Below are 18,179 nucleotides of genomic sequence, written 5' to 3'. Positions count from 1 at the left end.
AGCACACTTGAGACTGCAAGGATTCTGAGTGTTTCTGTATCTAGACAACTGGCTCATTACTGCCCCGATCAGGCATCAATTAAGAAGGGCAAGAGATCAGGTTTTCCAAACATTTTTTCATCTGGGGATGACCATAAACTAAGAAAAGTCTCAACTGGAACAGGCTCAAAATTTGGAAATTCATAGGAGCTCTGTTCAATGCAAACTAAATAATAGCTTCACTGCCTCCCTCAGGATTTCAAACTATAAGATCACAGGTCAGGAAAGTAATTTGTATTACCAAATTTTCAGCCTGCTTGCTCCTAGGATCAATGTCAGCGGCAATAACACTAGTACCTTTAGCCAGATTTTACATGAGGAATTTACAGTGGATGCTAGCAACACAATGGTTGATACTTTACCAACCATGTCAAGTTCTACAAGGCCGTCAGTTAATTCCCTCTCAGCCCAAGGCCATAGCGACCACGGCCCTTTCTAAATCTATGTACATAGCAAGAAATTTCTGAGTATGTAATGGTCTTTCCTTCTAAGGCAGGCAAGGGAAATGAAACGTATATACTTAATAGCGACTTTCCAAATGTTTCCTTTCGAGCAACTCTTAGTATTAGGAAGTTCACCATAGGCTGGTGTGTAGGTCTTGTGTTTTCCACAGAAACCCTATAACGAATGATTGTTGAAAGTAAAGTAGAAAAAGTCTGGGTGATCTTCCACACTGAGCTTATCCTCTCGTATGCCATATATGCAGACTGCCAGCATTCCAATTCAGCTTTTCTGCTTAAAATATGAGAGGTGCAGTCAAGCAGTTGCCACTGGTGCAGAGTGACATATTTGTAGGTATTCCATAGCAGTCTTTTTCATGATTTCTGTAGCCCAACAAACATTTGAGACCACAGCATGTTTTTCACGTCTTAAGAAATAATCTTTAGATAAATTGGACTAAAGGTTTTTGCTCCCTTGGGACTTGTGTAAGTTACATGTTCCACCTGTTCAAGTTCTAGCCCTCCCTGATGAGCCAGGGTTTGAAAGTCTGGGAGATCTTTAAGGAAGCTTTGGGTAGGGTGCTTACCACATCTCTGTTAGGACTTAGACAGTGCTTGCTGTGTGATATTGACTGAACTGACGCTATGGTGCTCATGTGACTTGGGTTTCTTAAATCTTTGACTGATGAGCATTTTTGTAGGGTATATATCCAAAATAAGTTTTATCTATTTTTGTTCTTTGTATTTAATAGTCCATATCTGGAAAATGTTTTAAAATCTATTCATGAAAAATTTAATTAGTGTTTTCTGGAATAATTATGTATAAAACACCACTTGACTGGCCTTCTTGCTCACAGACAAAAGAGAAAACTGTATCTTAAATTTTAATGAAAAAAATGTAATGTTTCATTATATAAGGAATGAAAAGATCACTTTTAAAGAAGTACATACTCCTCTTAGGTCTGAAATCACACCAAAATATTATGCATTTATTAGATGTCCTTCAAGAATGCAACTGCAGTCAATAACATATGGGCTGTCCTGCCTCAGGCAGCCCTCGGTCGGCCGAATTCCAAAGTCTGGGTCCAGCGTCGGCTGGTGTCGCCTCCTCTCCGACGTCACAACGGCTGGAGTATAAAGGCATCGGCCGACGCCATCTTCTTCAGTCTTTCTTGCCGCGCGGTGCCCGAAGCAGAAGCAGTTCGCAAGTGCCGGTCGGTCAGCTCCTGTGTTTTCAGTACCGAAGTCATCTAAAAGCCAAGTACCCCGTTGGGGAACATTTTTTCTTGCCTCAGCCGATGTCAGAACAAATTGAGAAAGTTAATAATTGTTTGTCTTGTGGTAAACAAATACCTCATAAGGACTTCCATTCTTACTGCCTTCCTTGCCTGGGCCCAGACCACGACGTCTCGGCCTGTGCTTGCTTTAATAAGCGCACTCTCAGGCGCCGGGCAGAATTTGCCGAGGACTTTTTCGGTGAATCCTTCGCGTATATCATGCCGTCGGATCAACCGACAACTCGATCTGCCAAAAAACGAAAGGACCGGGACCGACATCCTCGGCCCGCGTCCACTACCGATGCTACTCCTAAACCCTCCGCTAGTGCTTCGGTCCCTTCGGAAGCGGTAATTCAACCGCTGCAGGCTGACGACACAGCGTTAACACGACCTTCGGTCTTGGAGATCTCTCCGGTGCCGGTTGTTGATTTTCCTCCGGAAACCGAAGTTCTGGATCTATCCGATACCATTTCTGTAGACAAGGTTACTCCCGCACGTGGGACTGCTAGGCCTCCTGTATCTATGTCCATCAAGGCCTTTGCACGTGCTAAGGCCGCCAGCCAGGCCAAGGCGCATCCTAAACCTGCTGCTCAGGCCCCTTCTGATAAGCAGATCATGTCTCTTGCTGCAGATCTTATTTCTCTTATCAGGGGGTCTCAGCCTCATCCAGACAGAGGTTCTCAGCCACCTGCAGAGAAAAGGCCCAGAACTGAGCAGGCTGACGACCTCTCTTCAGATGAAGCCTCTGGGGATTCTGAGCATTCTGATACCCAAGAAGAATCCTTCCAGGCCTACGAGGACTCTGATGCTGAGGAATCAATTCCCTCTGCCTCCCCTCCAGAGGATTTCTCGTTTGGTGAAGTCCTGCATTCCATGAGGGAACATTTTAAATGGCAGGGTCAGGAATTCTCTGATTCCAGGAAAAGGTTACATACCTTCCTCAAGCTTCCCCAGCACAGACCTTTGGCTATTCCGCCAGTTATGGATGTTTTGGATGATGTTTTCTCTGACTCCAGTGCTAACCCTGATTATCTCCCCCCTGCTCCTGTCAAGCCTGACAGATGTTATAGGGTCCCTGACACTCACAAGCATCTCTTTAAGGCCCACTCTGTGGATCTAGAAACTATTTCACAGGGCCCCAAGGGAGTGGCTACTTCCACTGCCAAAAATCCACTGCCAGCGGACAGGGAAGCTAGGTCCCTGGAGAGATGGCGTAAAAAAGTTTATACCTCTTCCACCCTAGCCATGAGGTCACTTAACTGCCTTTTTCACATGTTTCAGTACCATGATTTTTTACTGGATGATTTACAGAAAAAGTTAGCCTCTCCTGAGCCTATTGATAGAAAGGCATTGCAGGATCATATACATAACACTCAGCAGGTTAACAACCATTTTCTTCAGTGTGGTTATGATGCATTGGAAGCTTCATGTAGGGCAGCTATGACTGGGGCTGTGATACGTAGACATGCTTGGTTAAAAGATCAGTCTCTGCCTGACCATGTTAAAGTGAAGTTACTGGATGCACCTCTGGAAAAACAGAAGCTTTTTGGTGCTAATGCACAAGATGTGTTGAAATCCATTGAGGAAAAAGCAAAGTCAGTACAGACGGTCAAGGATTTCCTTCAGGTTCAGTCACCCAGATTCAGCAGAAACTGGCCCTCAAAGAATTGGTCCTTCCCAGGCTCTGACAAATTTCAAAGGGGAAAAAGCAGGCGTGCCCGAGGTAGAGGGCAATACCGAGGATCTTACAGGGGCCGCCAATGGCAACCTCCAAATCAAAGAAGTGGCGCAGAGAGCCCAGCTGCACCACAAGGACAATCACAATGACTTGACTTTCATACCGCCTACAAAGGCTCAAAGAGAAGCACCTTTGGGCGGAAAATTATCCTTATTCTCGCAAAACTGGCATATCTTAACCAAGGACAACTGGATTCTGGATTTAATAGACAAGGGTTACAGATACCACTTCCATACATTACCAATAAGACAAGGCATGCCAAACCTGCCACATCATCAAAGGGCAGAGACACTCACTCAAGTTTCAAAGCTGTTAAGTATAAAAGCAATAGAAAGGGTTCCTCCTCAGGAACAAGGCCAGGGATTTTATTCAAGACTGTTCCTTGTTCCAAGAAAAGAAAACAAATGGAGACCTATACTGGACTTTTCAACTCTGAATACTTTTCTCATTGTGCCAAAGTTCAAAATGCTGACGCTGCAGCAACTCCTTCCCATGCTGGGCAAGGGGTCTTGGCTGGTCACTCTGGACCTCAAGGAGGCATATCTGCATGTCCCAATCAGACAAAGCTGCAGAAGATACCTCAGATTTCTTGCAGGGACAGAGCATTATCAATTCTCAGCATTGCCGTTTGGCTTATCTACTGCGCCCAGAGTGTTCCCGGAATGCCTGGCATCAGTAGTGGCACACTGCAGACTCCAGGGGATTCAAATATACCCCTACCTGGACGACTGCCTCATACAAGCAGACAACAAACAAACCTTAAAAGCAAACTTGGACTATGTCATGCAACTACTGCAGGCCTTGGGATACACAGGCAACATTCAGAAGTCAAGACTACTGCCATCCCAACAGATTATTTTCCTAGGAGCCAAACTGGACACACAAACTCAAATGGCCTACCTCACAGAGGAAAAACAACAGCAGTTACCAGAGTACTTCAAAGGCCTAGCAAAACTCTCCCAGCTGACTGCAAGGAAAATCCTGCAGGCCCTGGGGTTCATGGCATCTTGCATTCTTCTGATACCTTTGGCAAGACTTCATATGAGAAAGCTGCAATGGTATTTAAAAAACTTATGGTCTCAACACAGCCAAGGCCTAGAGGACGTAATCCCACTTATTCCATGTCTGCAAAAGGAATTTTTGTGGTGGGCTCAAGCCAGTCAGTTAAAGGCATGTCTTTCAACAGACCTCAAGCAGGTCAAATGATTACAACAGACGCCTCAGATCACGGATGGGGGGCGCACATGGAGGGCAGATGCATTCAAGGTCTATGGACACCAAAGGAAAGACATCTGCACATAAACCAGAAAGAGATGTTGGCAGTGATGCATGCAATCGAGACCTTCGAAAAATCACTACAACAAGGACATTTGCTAATAAGGACAGACAACACCACGGTCATGTGGTATATAAACAAGCAGGGAGGCACTCTTTCTTCTCCCCTCTGCAGACTAACATTGCTTCTCTGGGAAAACTCCCTGAGCCTGAAGATACATTTGCAATCCCAGTTTGTGCCAGGCAAGGACAATGTACTGGCGGACAAGCTGAGCAGAAATTTCATGGATCCACACGAATGGATGCTGCACCCCTCACATTTTCTCACAACTAACAAAGACATGGGGAAGACCGGACGTAGATCTCTTTGCTTCCCACTTAAATCACCTGGAAAAAAATTCTGCACAAGGACACACCATCCTCTAGCCTGGAAAACGGATGCTCTCTCCTTCAGCTGGAATTCCCTAAAAATTTATGCATTCCCTCCTCTACCTCTGCTGACCAAGGTGATACTGAAGATCAAAGCAGAACAACCAACAGGCATTTTGATAGCTCCAGACTGGCCAAGGCAACACTGGCACCCTTTGCTGTTGAGCATAACTCTGACCAAACCGTGGCCTCTGACCCTATGGCCCCTGCTCCTAACACAACACAATTACAGGACTGTACATCAAGACCTGAAAACATTGCATCTGACAGCCTGGAGGTTACCATGACTCCTCCAACTATCTCTCTTTCCAAAACAGTTCAAGAGATCTTACTGGAAGCACGCAGACCTTCCACCAGAAAAACCTATTCAGCCAAGTGGAAGAGATTCAGCATCTGGAGTGCCAACAGGGGTCAGGACACAACATTACTGAGTATACCTCAGATATTAGAATACTTGGCAGAAATGTTTCATACTGGACTCTCATACTCTTCTATAAAGATTCACACCTCAGCAAAATACAATTGTGACCCTCCAGTGTTTTCACATCCTTTGCTAAGACAGTTCCTAAGAGGGATAAAGAATATCAAACCTCCCAGAAAACAGCCAGTACCTGCATGGGACCTCAATTTCGTTTTGGAAAAAAAAACTTTTCCTCCTTTTGAGCCAGCAGCAACTTCAGAAATGCAATTCCTATCATGGAAAACAGTCTTCCTATTGGCAGTCACATCTGCAAGAAGAGTCTCGGAGATACAGGCACTCATGGCAGTGCCTCCCTTCCTCATTTTTCATCAGGACAGAGTTTCTCTCAGAACCAATCCTAAATTCATGCCAAAAGTTATTTCCAGGGTGTCTCTAAATCAAGCTATTCACCTGCCTACTTTCTTCCCCAATCCTCAAAATAAGGGGGAAAAACTGCTGCATACTTTGGACATACACAGGCAACTACGCTACTACTTGGACAGAACTAAGGCCACCAGAAAGTCTGACCATCTGTTTGTAGCCTATGCTGCTGGAGTACAAGGAAAAGCAATCTCCAAACAAACAATTTCAAAATGGATTGGACACTGTATCAGATTCTGCTATTCTTTCCATGGAAAAGGTGTGCCAGCCAATATTAGGCCACATTCCACCAGAGCTATAGCCACATCCACAGCTTTCCTAAGAGGAGTGGCAACAAAGGACATTTTAGAGGCTGCTACATGGAGCTCCGTGCATACATTTACCAAGCACTACAACCTGCCCTTATACTCCAGATCCCGAGCAGGCTTTGCTTCGGCAGTCCTGCAGGGGATTTTAGCTACCCCTTCCTTCTCATAGTTCCATCCACCCCCAGCTTGGCTATGGTATTCAATCCATATGTTATGACTGCAGTTGCATTCTTGAAGGACATAGTACAGTTTTGTACCTACCATAAATGTAGATGTCCGATAGATATGCAACTGCAGTCGGATTTTCCCACCCTCCTACCCCTCTGTATCTTTCTTTATTGGGTCCCTACCCCTATTCCTATTAGCTGGGGGTATCTCCTATGGTGTATCTGTTTATTACTGTTGTGCATGTTTGGAATTATTTTTATCCATTCACAAAATTTAGCCTTCCTAGGAGGGCACCTGGCATCTGGGGCAAGAAACTCTGAAGAAGATGGCGTCGGCCGATGCCTTTATACTCCAGCCGTTGTGACGTCGGAGAGGAGGCGACACCAGCCAACGCTGGACCCAGACTTTGGAATTCGGACGACCGAGGGCTGCCTGAGGCAGGACAACCCATATGTTATGACTGCAGTTGCATATCTATCGGACATCTACATTTATGGTAGGTACAAAACTGTACTTTTTTGTTTTACTGTGAAGAACACTAGGAGATGCACTTTTGCTTTCATCTGAATGTTTTGCAAACTTTGCCCTCTGTCAATTTTCAAAGGCTATTCTACTCTTGCTTGACTGCAAATGAAAATATTTCTCTACTGCTTTGACATTGTTATTTGAAATGTTCAGGACAAAACCCCGTTGATGATCACACTTCCATATCTTTGTTTTGTTTTCTACAGTCAACTAGCTTTTAGAGAAATAGATAACAGAATCTCATATGAGCATGTATTTTAGACCATGTAGAATATGCACATTTTATTAAACTATGTAAAAATGACAAAACAATTCCTGGTAAAATTATTGTTGGTTAACCTTTCATAAGAACATATCAACAATATGACTCTGGCACATGCTGAGTGTGTCAGCTAGAAAAAAAATGCAAAATGAAAATTATTTTTGGGGAAGAGCATCCAAGTTGTTTTTATAGGTTCATAGGTTCATACTAGGCTATCTGCCCGAGGGCATTTACAAGCCTAGCCCATAGTTTTGTGGCTTATGCCACCCCTTTAGTATGGGGAACTATACCCATTATTTTGCTGTGCCTCTGTCGAGCAGTGACACTGAGGTAATCCCTGGGGTATATCTGCGATCTCCCATCCATTGGTCAAGATTTCTCTTGAACAAGGCCAGCGAGGTGCTCTGCCTCACATATACCGGGATTTTGTTCCACAGCATAGGAGTCTTTGGGTGATGAATCTATCCTCCAGCACGTCCTATTAATAGCCGTGTCGAGGTTTAAGTCTCCGCCCTTGTGGCTCTGACGGATCTAGATTTTGTGCGGTGAAGCATATTCATCAAATCTGGGTTTGACATGGCCTTGTATGTCAGGCAAAGCTCACCTCTGAGCAAGCGGTATGCGACTGAATAGAGCTGGAGTTCTTTCAGTCGGGCAGCATAGGACAGATTTTTGAGACCCTTTATCCTTTTGGTGAGGAACTTTTGTGGCCTCTCCAGCTGCTGCAAGTGTCGGGTCAGATACATTCCGAATGGGGCATTGTACTCAATCATTGGTCTGATGAGTGATGAGTATAGGGAGACTATGACCTCCCTTGATCTAAGATGTGAATCCCTTCATGATAAGGTGGGCAATGTAGAAGGTCTTCCTAACTACTTTAGCTACATGGATGTCGAATGACAGGCTACTGTCAACCTGGGTCCCCAGGTCCCTGATAACTTCTTCTGTGCTCAGTGGATTGCCACCTATATGGTAGCTAGGGGTAACCTTGTTTTTCCCGAAGGGTATGACTATGCATTTTTTGGCATTTAACTTTAGGCCATGGCTCTGGCACCAGTTATCCGTTTCTGTGAGACCCTTCTGAAGGATATCTGTGTCAGATGTGTTTTCGACTACGGCCCAGTTTGCAGTCATCTGCAAACTTTGTCAGCCATAACCCTCCTGTGTTTGCTTGTACTGGAAAAGTAGATGCCAAACAAGAGTGGGCCCAGGACTGAGCCCTGTGGGACACTACTTGTGACAGGCTTTGAGTCTGACATGGCGCCAGCAACTCTGACCCTGTGGGTTCTGTCACTCAGCCAGTTTGCAACCCATCTTGTGATGTATGGGTTAACATTTAAGCTGATGAGTTTTTCAATGATACCCGAGTGGGGTATTGTATCGAAGGCCTTCGCCAGATCGAGGTAGGCTGTATGGACTGCCTTTCCCTCATCAATGGCTTTGGTGACTGTTTCGAAAAAGTCAACCAAGTTTAAAAGGCATGATCTGCCTTTGACAAAGCCAAACTGGGTTGGATCCAAATTCTGCAAATTCCCTATGTCTTTATTTATGAGGTCCATTATGATCCTCTCCATGGCTTTGCAGGTAAGGCTTGTCAAGCTAATGGGCGGTAATTTCCAGGGTCGGTGGAGGCACCGCCTTTGTGAAGTGGGACCACAGTCGCAGTGCGCCACTCCTGGAGTATCCAGAGGTGAGACTATGATTAAACAGCTGTCCTAGCTGTGGGTTTAATTCCTCGTTGAGTTCGTGGAGCACACAGCCGGGGACACCATCAGGTCCCATGGATGCTGTGTTTTTTGCTTTGGAGTGAGCAGTTCTCACTTGGGCGTTAGAGATGTTTGGGGGGCTGCAATCATTTGGTATAGATATCTCTCCTTTTGGGGGGGGGGAGAGAAGTTTGCACTGAACCTGTCAGCCAGTATGTTGGCAATGTGTGTAGGTTCAGTAATCTTCACATCATTTTGAACTAGTTCTGAGCATATCTGGGAGTTTCCTCCCAGGTTTCTAACATAGCTAAAGAAGGCCTTATGATTGTCTTTTGAGTCTTTAGCTATTTTTCTCTCAAAATTTGCTTTGGATGATTTTATGAGAGCTCTTAGTTTTTTACTTGTAGTGATCAAGGGTGTCTTACCTTTTAAGGATTTTGCTCTATCTTGTAGTAGCTTCCTCCTTTTGTTGTAGAGTTTGTTTATGGCTGGGGTCCACCAGACTGGACGCTTGCCTTTGGTACAAAGAGTCTTTGTTTTGCTTGGGATTGCCTTATCCATGCAGTCCTGCAGGTTCTGGTAGAAGGCATTTGTAAGTGATTCAGCGGCTTGAGTACTGTTTTCCGCTGCTCGGGGCCTTAAAGGAGACCACAATAGTCTTTAGAAGTGTGAAGTCGGCTTTAGAAGTTCTTTACTGTGGTCTTTTTATTTCAGGTGGGGTGGGATGAGGACCTCCAGCGAGATTAGTTTGTGATCTGATCTCACCAGTGAGGGTATACTTCGGTGTTGAACATTGTGCTCCCATGTTCGTGATGATGAGATCAAGTATGTTTTCTCCTCTTGTGGGGATGGTGACTAGTTGTTCCATGGCATTTGAATTTATGAATTCCAGGAACTTTTGGGCTATGGTGTTTGGGCTTGAGTAGTGTTCCCAGTCTATGTTAGGGTAATTGAAGTCACCTAGTATGATGGTGTTTGGAGATACATTTATCCCCTCCAGTGTTTTCAGGAAAGCCATGTGAGGTTCCTGAGTTTGTGAGGGTGGCCTGTAACATGCTACAATTTGCAGAGCAGTCTTGCCTATGGATAATTGCACCTGGATGGTCTCCGATGCATCGTGCGTTGCCACCAGTCTTGAGGTGTGGGTGTCCTTGATGAATATGGATACCCCCCCTCCTTTCTTGGTATTGTCCGGATTTTGGGGCCGGAACGCATGATATGAGGTAAAACCTGATAGTGCTGGGGTGCTCTCAGGAGCCTTGAACCAGGTTTCTGTCACAGTACAGACATCGATGTTCTCCATACTGAGAAGGGCCTCGAGTGCGTGCATTTTGAGATTTAGACTTCTGGCATTGAGCAGCATTACCCTTAGTTTTTTATAAGACTACTTATGGTAACCAGTAACAATGGACCATTTCTGTGCAAGTGTAAGAACTGTTCTAGCAAAATTCTCAGAATAATGTATCATGACTCCAGTCAGAGTTTGCCTCTCATGTATAAGGTCTAAACTGGGGGATTCAGTAAAGAGGTATTTTGGCTTGTACAGTCTGTTACGAGCAGAAGCTCACTACAGCACCCAAAATGAAAACTGATTATAATAATGCAAAATATCAGACGGTGCAGTAAATATGTTTTAAACCACTTTGGCCTGTATTTGAAAAGTTTTAACTCTGCCCCATTTGACGTTTCATTATAAAACTTTAAAATAAAGTTTTCAGTTAGTAAACATGCATAAACCTGTAATTCTAATCTCAGAGCTTCCAGTGCAGCATACCTTAGAATTTGATCCCACATCTTTAGCCTCTTGAAAGTATGGCATTTGTAGCCACAACATGTTACAAATGTGTGTGCGCGTATGTGTTTTCTGATGAAATTAGATTTTTGCATCTGATGTATTCACAACCCTAGGAAGTATTTTAGGCAGTTGCTTTGTGTAGCATACTGATCACAAGTTCACCTCATCCCCCGAATGAAGAGAGTATATTTAGTGTGGCAAACTGTGGCTGAAAAGGCATACGAATTAGACACTGAGGCCTATCTTTCAAAGTCTATTTCTGTAACCTCTTTTGAAATTTCATTACAAAGCTTTCAGGTGATTGTAGCTGAGTCTTTGGCTGTAAAACATAACTGAAATTCTACTCTGAGTTTCCAGTACAGAACACCTCTGAATATGACTGCCATCTTTGCCTGCTTTGAAAGCATGGCATTATGGCCACAATGAGAAAAAATATTTTCTAGTGGAATAGATTTGAACTGACAATTCAGAAAAATAAGTTTTTACACATTGTATTCAGAATATGAAGAACAGGTTCATTGCAGCACCCAAAAAGAAAGCAGAGTATAGTGCATAAAATGCTAGACTGTGCTGTTGCCTGATTCTGAGAGGATATTTACCTGACATCCTTTTAGTTTTAATTACTAAATTCTCAGGGAATGACAACAGGCTGTCAAGGTGGAACACACATCGAAGATGCATTTCTAACCTCGGAGCTTTCAGTGCTGCCCATCTCTGAATTTGACCCCCCCCCCTATCTTTAGCTGCTTGAAAGCCTAGCATTGTAGCCACAACATAACTGAAAAAAATTTTTTTAAATATATAGCATTTTTACTTCTCACATAGTATGATTTTAGAACACATTCTGTACATTGTTTTTTTTCCAGCTTTTTGTACAGAGGTTAAATAGCCCCCGGGCAGAACCCATGGTGTGTGCTAGACTATGTCAGCAAAACTCAAACACTGAATTTAAGAAACCATGTCAATTTCGCAAAGGCAGTTCACAATAAAAAAAAGTCGTCTCCTTTTAAGATAACCAAGTACAAAGCATTCACCTAGTATCAAAATAAAATGTACCATTTCTTATCCTGAGAAGGAATCGTGCATGAAATGGCCATGCTGCTTTTTGACAGATACTGTGCACCCAAATAAACCATTATTAGTAATCATTCAAAGGTAATGTACTTGCTGTTTGTTTTTCTACAGGTATTTCCCTTGATCAGTGCAAACAGCCAGCTACTGCTGGCATTTATCTTGTGTGGGTTTGCCAAAAGTGATGGATTAACAACCCCAATAATGCATTTCCACTTGCTGTTGTAGTGCACACCTCTCCCATATCAATTGCCATAAAATTTGAATAGTAAATACATGTGTGTACTGCTCTGGTAATGTTAGCACTGCCCATAGATTTATCTAGTTTTCTGCCAAGAATAGTAAAAGGGGAGAAAATACAAATGTATTTCATATTGGAGCTTTCAGACAGTATGCTCTCACTATCCCCCCACCAAGCCATAGTAGTCATCACTTGTATAGTGCGCAAGACTGCCTTTTGCTTTCATCCACTGACTGCTGGCCCCCATCCAGATCAGCAGTTCTGGGAATCCCATGTGATCCCCAAAAATGCCAGCAAATAGGCCCAGTAATGTATTTCAAGCTGTTTCCCACCCCACACATTGATTGTGGTAAAAGGTCTGTCTTGCTGTGGGTGTGGTGTCTGTTGCCATTTATTGCCTGTAGTTCTTTCTGAATTTCTGATAGTAATGTTTACAAGAGAAAATCACCCCTGAAGAGCCTTGTCTCCTCTTCCTCGGTAGTCTGTAATCATATGATTAGAGATTACTGATTTAGCACTGCAAACGATTAAAATGGGTAACCAATCCAAAGTGCTTAGGCTGCGTAGTAATAACACATGTTCTTTTACTGTATTTTGGGGGTAAAAGTGAAACTTCATGCTAATAGATGGCATGACTTATCACCTCCAGGTTAAAGTTCCCTTTGATTCTAATGGGACACTGTTGTAATAAAACTGTAATAAGTACCTTGCAGATGTGCTGCAAAAGGGTTTTTTTTTTCTTATTTTAAAATTGGTTTCATGACTATTTCTAAAATAATGAGAGAGAGAGAGAAACAGTAAAACCAAAACACCCAAGTACCCACACCAGTGGCTTAGCCATATGATGCTGTAGTACTCCATAACCCACAGGCAAAGGGTTAACTGTTGATCTCAGGATATTTCTGACTGTCAGGGAGATGTACTTTTTTTGGGGTCAAGGCTCTCTCGACTTAATCTAGGACCTCTAAAAGAGAAGATGGTTACAGTCCTTCTGAGAATCTGTACAATTCCCCTGGCTTTCTTCTGTTTGTAATCATCCCATCTCTCCAGTACTAAGAAGGTACCAAACAAGAGCATGCAGACAGTGACCTCAAGCACCAGTAAGTATTGCCTTCAGTTCTGACAACTCTCTGGTAAGGATGAACTTGCTAGCTATGTAGAGCCAACTCTCAAGCTCACCCTTGGAAAGTCAGTTCATGGAGTTTGTATTCGCTTGGAGAGCTATCGCCATAGACCAGTGAGTTTTATATGTGGTCAAGGATGGATGGGTATGTTTTAGAAATGGTGCTATTCCTCCCACCCACCCACCCCACCTCCACACACACACACACACACACACACACACACACACACACACACACACACACGAAGTTCCAAGTTAGGATCAGTTAGTTCCTGCAAAACATTTGGAAGAGGCCTAAAACTCAGAACATGCTAATAGAGCCTATTCTTCCCCAGGAGAAAAGGCTGAAACATTTGCACTTATCCTAGAAGGGACAGCAGACTTGATCCAGTATAGCAGATGTGCACGCACCATATCAGATGATTTGCAAGAAGGCCTTCTACTCTGAGTGCTTCTTAACCTGCCTTCCCTCTGTCCACCTTTGTTTGGTTGTTTTCTTCTTCCTGTACTATGTATTGTTCATTTATTTATTGACATTTGTTAACCGGGTTAGTCCAACTGGGCTTGAGGCCCATTTTCAGTGGAGACTCAAGGAGAAAAGCACCAAAAAAGTTACATGGAAAAAATATTGCAGTTAAAAAGTTTTTAAACACATATATGAGAGATAGTACAAGGATCGAAATAACAAATGTGTTAATACAGCATGAGTAATAACAAAATAGAGAGCTTACATAAGACAAATACACTATTTATACAAAGCAGTTATGTATTTACGTAAGAGAATTATGTATTTCTTGTTAGGTTTAGCATGTATGCGGTTTTCTTGTGGTGTTTCTCTTGATGTATAGAGGTCAAATTAAGTAGAGAAGGGGCTGAGTTTTGTATAGTTTTGTTAGCTTAACATGAAACAGCACTATGGGTATGCCAGAAGTACAGTACCAAAAGTGTGACTAAAAGGAAATTCTGAATTGTGCTCAGTTTAGGATATCAGAAAAGGAACTCTCAGCAAGTTACTGATTTTAGACTTTCTTGTACTTAAACTGATATGGGGAGTTCGTGTCACATTCTGAGATTGATGCCCATTTAAGTAACGTTTGCAGGTAGATGAAAAAGTTTTGATTCACTGAAGAAAACTGGTTGGCTTATTTTAAAAGCTTTGCTCATAAAAGGTTAATTACTGTAAGTTATATTTTGTAGAAAGCTGCATCTAAGTTTTTGTTTTCCTTTTTTTTTTTTCTTTAAGGGTCTTGATTCTTCACTTGAAACGATACAGCTTTAATGTGGCATTGTCTTTGAACAATAAGGTTGGTCAGCAGGTAATCATCCCAAAATACATGACGCTGCTACCACATTGTACAGAAAACACTCGTCCTCCTCTCACTCTGGGATGGAATGTATATGCTGCCATGTAAGTCCGTCTGGAAAAGCAGCACATTTCTGATATGGAATTGTTTTAATAATATGGTACACTGCTTACACTGGATATTCTGCTGGAGACAGCATTTGTAAGACTTCTGTCAAAGTTCTCCATTCAGCTTGATTAATATATTCTTAAATGCACCTTATATTCCATATGGTTGTAGATCTATCTCGCCTTCATTCTTGCTGGATGGGTTCGGAGCCGGTCCTTGGCTCCGACTCGGCCACTCTAAAAGCTCGAGAGCTAGTTCCACCGGCTCGAGGCTCCCCTATATCCCACAATGCTAGGCGGTAACTCCTCAGATCTCGTTTGCTGCTACGCGATCGAGGTGCTTTTTCAACCGGCTCGCCAGGTTAGTTGAAATACTTAGTTTCATCACTAGTTAGACCCCTTTTAAGTTAGTTTTTCTTCATAGTTTTAATAGTTAAATAGTTTACTCCCCTTATAGTCAGTTTTTTCCCCAGTTTTTCCTCCTAAATTTCTAATTATATTCCCTTGGGCTTTAGGCCCAGTCCCTCCCTTCCTTAATAGTTGGAGTGACTGTGTTTGTAGGGATTTAATTTAATTTATAAGTTAATTACTAAAGTTTAATTTAATTTTTTACAAGTGTAATCGGTGTGTGTGTGCTTGTGGTTACACTTGGACTTTTCCTTGGACATGTCCAAAGAATCGAAGGTCTCAGGCTTCAAGAAGTGTGACTCGTGCTGTCAGAAGATGTCTCTGACAGACGGTCACACTTCTTGTGTGTACTGCCTGGGGCCTTTGCACCTGTAGGACTCATGTGCTGTTTGCCATGGTTTCAGCCCTAGAGTCCTGCAGGAGCGAAAAAATAAACTAATACTAAGGGGCTTATTGAAGCCTGAGGGTCCCTCGACTCAATCCTCGGGGAAACCCTCCAAGCCTTCCAGACCTTCGGCTCCAGTATCTGAGCCTTCTTCTGGAGGTCCTAAGGCTGTTCGAACATCGGCTCCGGCCGGAGCCGATGAATCTTGAACACTTGCCCCTACTATTTCCTCGGCTCCGGCCGGAGCCGAGGAAGACATAACTGAGTCGGCTCCGATCAAGTTGTCGGAACAGACATCTAGGAAAAGGTCCCGATCTCCATCTATCGGCTCCGTTCATTCGGCTCCAGCATCACCTTTGCTGTCTGAACGGAGCCATAGATCTCACTCCTCTAGGTCTTCCAGACTATCGGATCATGACCTTCAGAGAGTAGTGAGTCGACTTCTTAAGTCCGAGGCACTAACCCAGATGCTTCAAAGTCCGACTCAACAGTCGAGGACTATTCCCATTACTCAAAATGTTCCTCCTCTGACTCTTGAGTTCGGAGCCGGGGCGGCTCGGACCCGAGACTGTGGTGGCGTCGGAACCGATACCTTTGTCTTCGGTGCCGTCGTCTGCTCCGATATCTTCCTTGGAAGAATCTCGGCGCCGGACTTCCCTCAGCTCCGAGGGGGCGAGTGGCATCGGACCCTTGTCCGACCCCGCTCTCCCTCTCGGTGCTTCGGCGCTGGTGAGTTCGGCTCTGACATCGGCCTTGGAGCCATCACTGTCGGTGCCGGGGGAGGTTTTCAGCTTTTCGGAGTGGAGACCTCAGGCTCTGCCTGACAGGGGTGCCTTCGAGGTCATGAGGAGCGTGTTAGAACCAGGTTAAACTCCACAGTCGGCTCCTTCTGCCCCTCCCGCCATGGTGCCTCCGGTGATCTCTGCTCACTCTCTCATCCCGGACCGTAGAGAGCCAGCTCCTCAAGTACCCCCAGTGGGGATCTCCTCCTCTTCCGAGGCCTCTCCTGACCCGGTGGGAGAGCCCCCTAGGAAGAGGCAGTGCAAGAGGAAGCACATTGACTCCCCTGAGTCTGTCACCTCTGACACTGATTTAGAGGATTCTGAAGGTTCCCCTCGTTCCCCCTCTGAAGATGTCTCCTTTGCAGACATCCTCGAAATCTTAAAACAGAGGGGGAATTGGCCAGCCCTCAACCCTTCAGAGGATGAATCGGTGTATCTTGAGGCGTTTGGCTCTCGCCCTTCCACCTCCTGGGCGTCCCCTCCTTTTGACCCCCTTATGCAAGTGGTGGCAAATAAGGCCTGGGCGGCTCCTGATTCAGTGGAACCCACCCCCAGGAGACCATCAAAATTCATCATTGCCCCCAAGGACAAAGAATTTTTAACCAAGGGCGTGTCTGTTGGTGCTATGGTGGTGGCTGCGGCCACCAAGGAGTTAGCTGATCCTTCGGTGCCTGTTCATCCTCCTAACAAGGAGTCTAGGTCGATGGACAGGTACGGGAAGCGGATGTTCTCGTCAGCGACCTTTACCATGCGATCGCTGAATTACCTGTGCCATTTCACTCATCTTCAGAGGGACCTGCTCAAGGAAGCGAGTGAAATGTTAAAGGACCCAACAGCTGCGGGTTTTCAGGATAGAATGAACTCTCAGCTGGCAACCCTTAATTCTATAACTCCTCCATGCGCCTCCTTTCATATGCGGCGGATGGAGCAAGTAGAGCGGCAGGTACAGGTGTAGCCTTGCGTCGGCACGCCTGGATGCGGCTATGCAACTTTGCGGACCCTTTCAAGGCGTCCTTCACTAATTCCCCCTTTGATGGATCATCCCTCTTTGGTCCTCAAGTGAAGGAAACCCTGACTAGGTGCGAGACTGATGTCAAAACTCTCTCTGCCGTCGGAGTCCGGTTTTCTACTCCTTCTAGGCCTTACCCCAAAGGCCAGAAGGGGGGAAAGATGTGGTTCCGCAAGCAATCTCAGGGAGATTTGCCTGACGCACAGAGTCTATTCCCCTCTAGAGGCAGAGGGGGAACAATAATGGCAGATGCCATCCTAGAGGCAGAGGGGGCCCGCAAAATCAGGGCAGTCGAGAATCCTTTTCCGACAAGCCCTTTCAGCATCCCTGAGGTGTTGCCCGACTGTCCACCTTCGGAGGCAGTCGGGGGAAGATTATCGCTGTACCCAGAAGCCTGGCTAAACCTAACTCAAGACAAGTGGGTACAGTCCATCATTTGCGAAGGCTACAGAATCCCATTCCTTTCCATTCCGAAGCAATCAAAAAAAATCCCTTCCAGACGTTCCACCCAGTCAAAGGGAGCAAACAGCTTTAGAAATTTCAAAGCTGCTCACAAAATGAGCCATTCAAGCAGTTCCAGCAGACCAAACAGGATCCGGAATCTACTCCAAATTCTTTTTGGTTCCAAAGAAAACAGGGGACTGGAGACCCATTTTGGATCTCAGCAACTTGAACAAGTTTGTCAAGAAAACAAAGTTCCGGATGGTCACGCTGCAGTCTATTCTACCCCTTTTGGGGCGAGACAACTGGATGTGCTCAATAGATCTCCAGGGTGTGTACTATCACATCAGAATGAGTCGATGCTCCAGGAGGTTCCTCCGCTTCAGGCTGGGAACCAGTCATTTCCAATTCAGAGCCCTGCCCTTTGGTCTCACTACAGCCCCCCGAGTGTTTACCAAATGCATGGCAGTGGTAGCCTCTCCTCTGAGACGACAAGGATTCCAGG

The 18,179-nt window shown here is 44.7% G+C and overlaps 1 protein-coding gene across 1 annotated transcript in view; it reads left to right on the top strand.

Annotated features, from left to right (window-relative positions):
- Nucleotides 1–18,179, top strand: part of USP37 (ubiquitin specific peptidase 37) — a gene marked incomplete in the record, with an annotated part of 1,580,672 nt that overhangs the window by 933,159 nt on the left and 629,334 nt on the right. Inside the window, 1 exon segment of the mRNA XM_044075237.1 lies at nucleotides 14,482–14,646. Within this exon segment, the coding sequence (XP_043931172.1) occupies nucleotides 14,482–14,646 (165 nt within the window).

The sequence above is a fragment of the Protopterus annectens genome, chromosome 6.part0, assembly GCF_019279795.1.
Source record: "Protopterus annectens isolate FY-2018-M chromosome 6.part0, PAN1.0, whole genome shotgun sequence".
Lineage (NCBI taxonomy): Eukaryota > Metazoa > Chordata > Ceratodontiformes > Protopteridae > Protopterus > Protopterus annectens.
The sequence above is the reverse complement of the archived record's forward strand: the minus strand, read 5'-3'. Positions and strand labels throughout refer to the sequence as shown.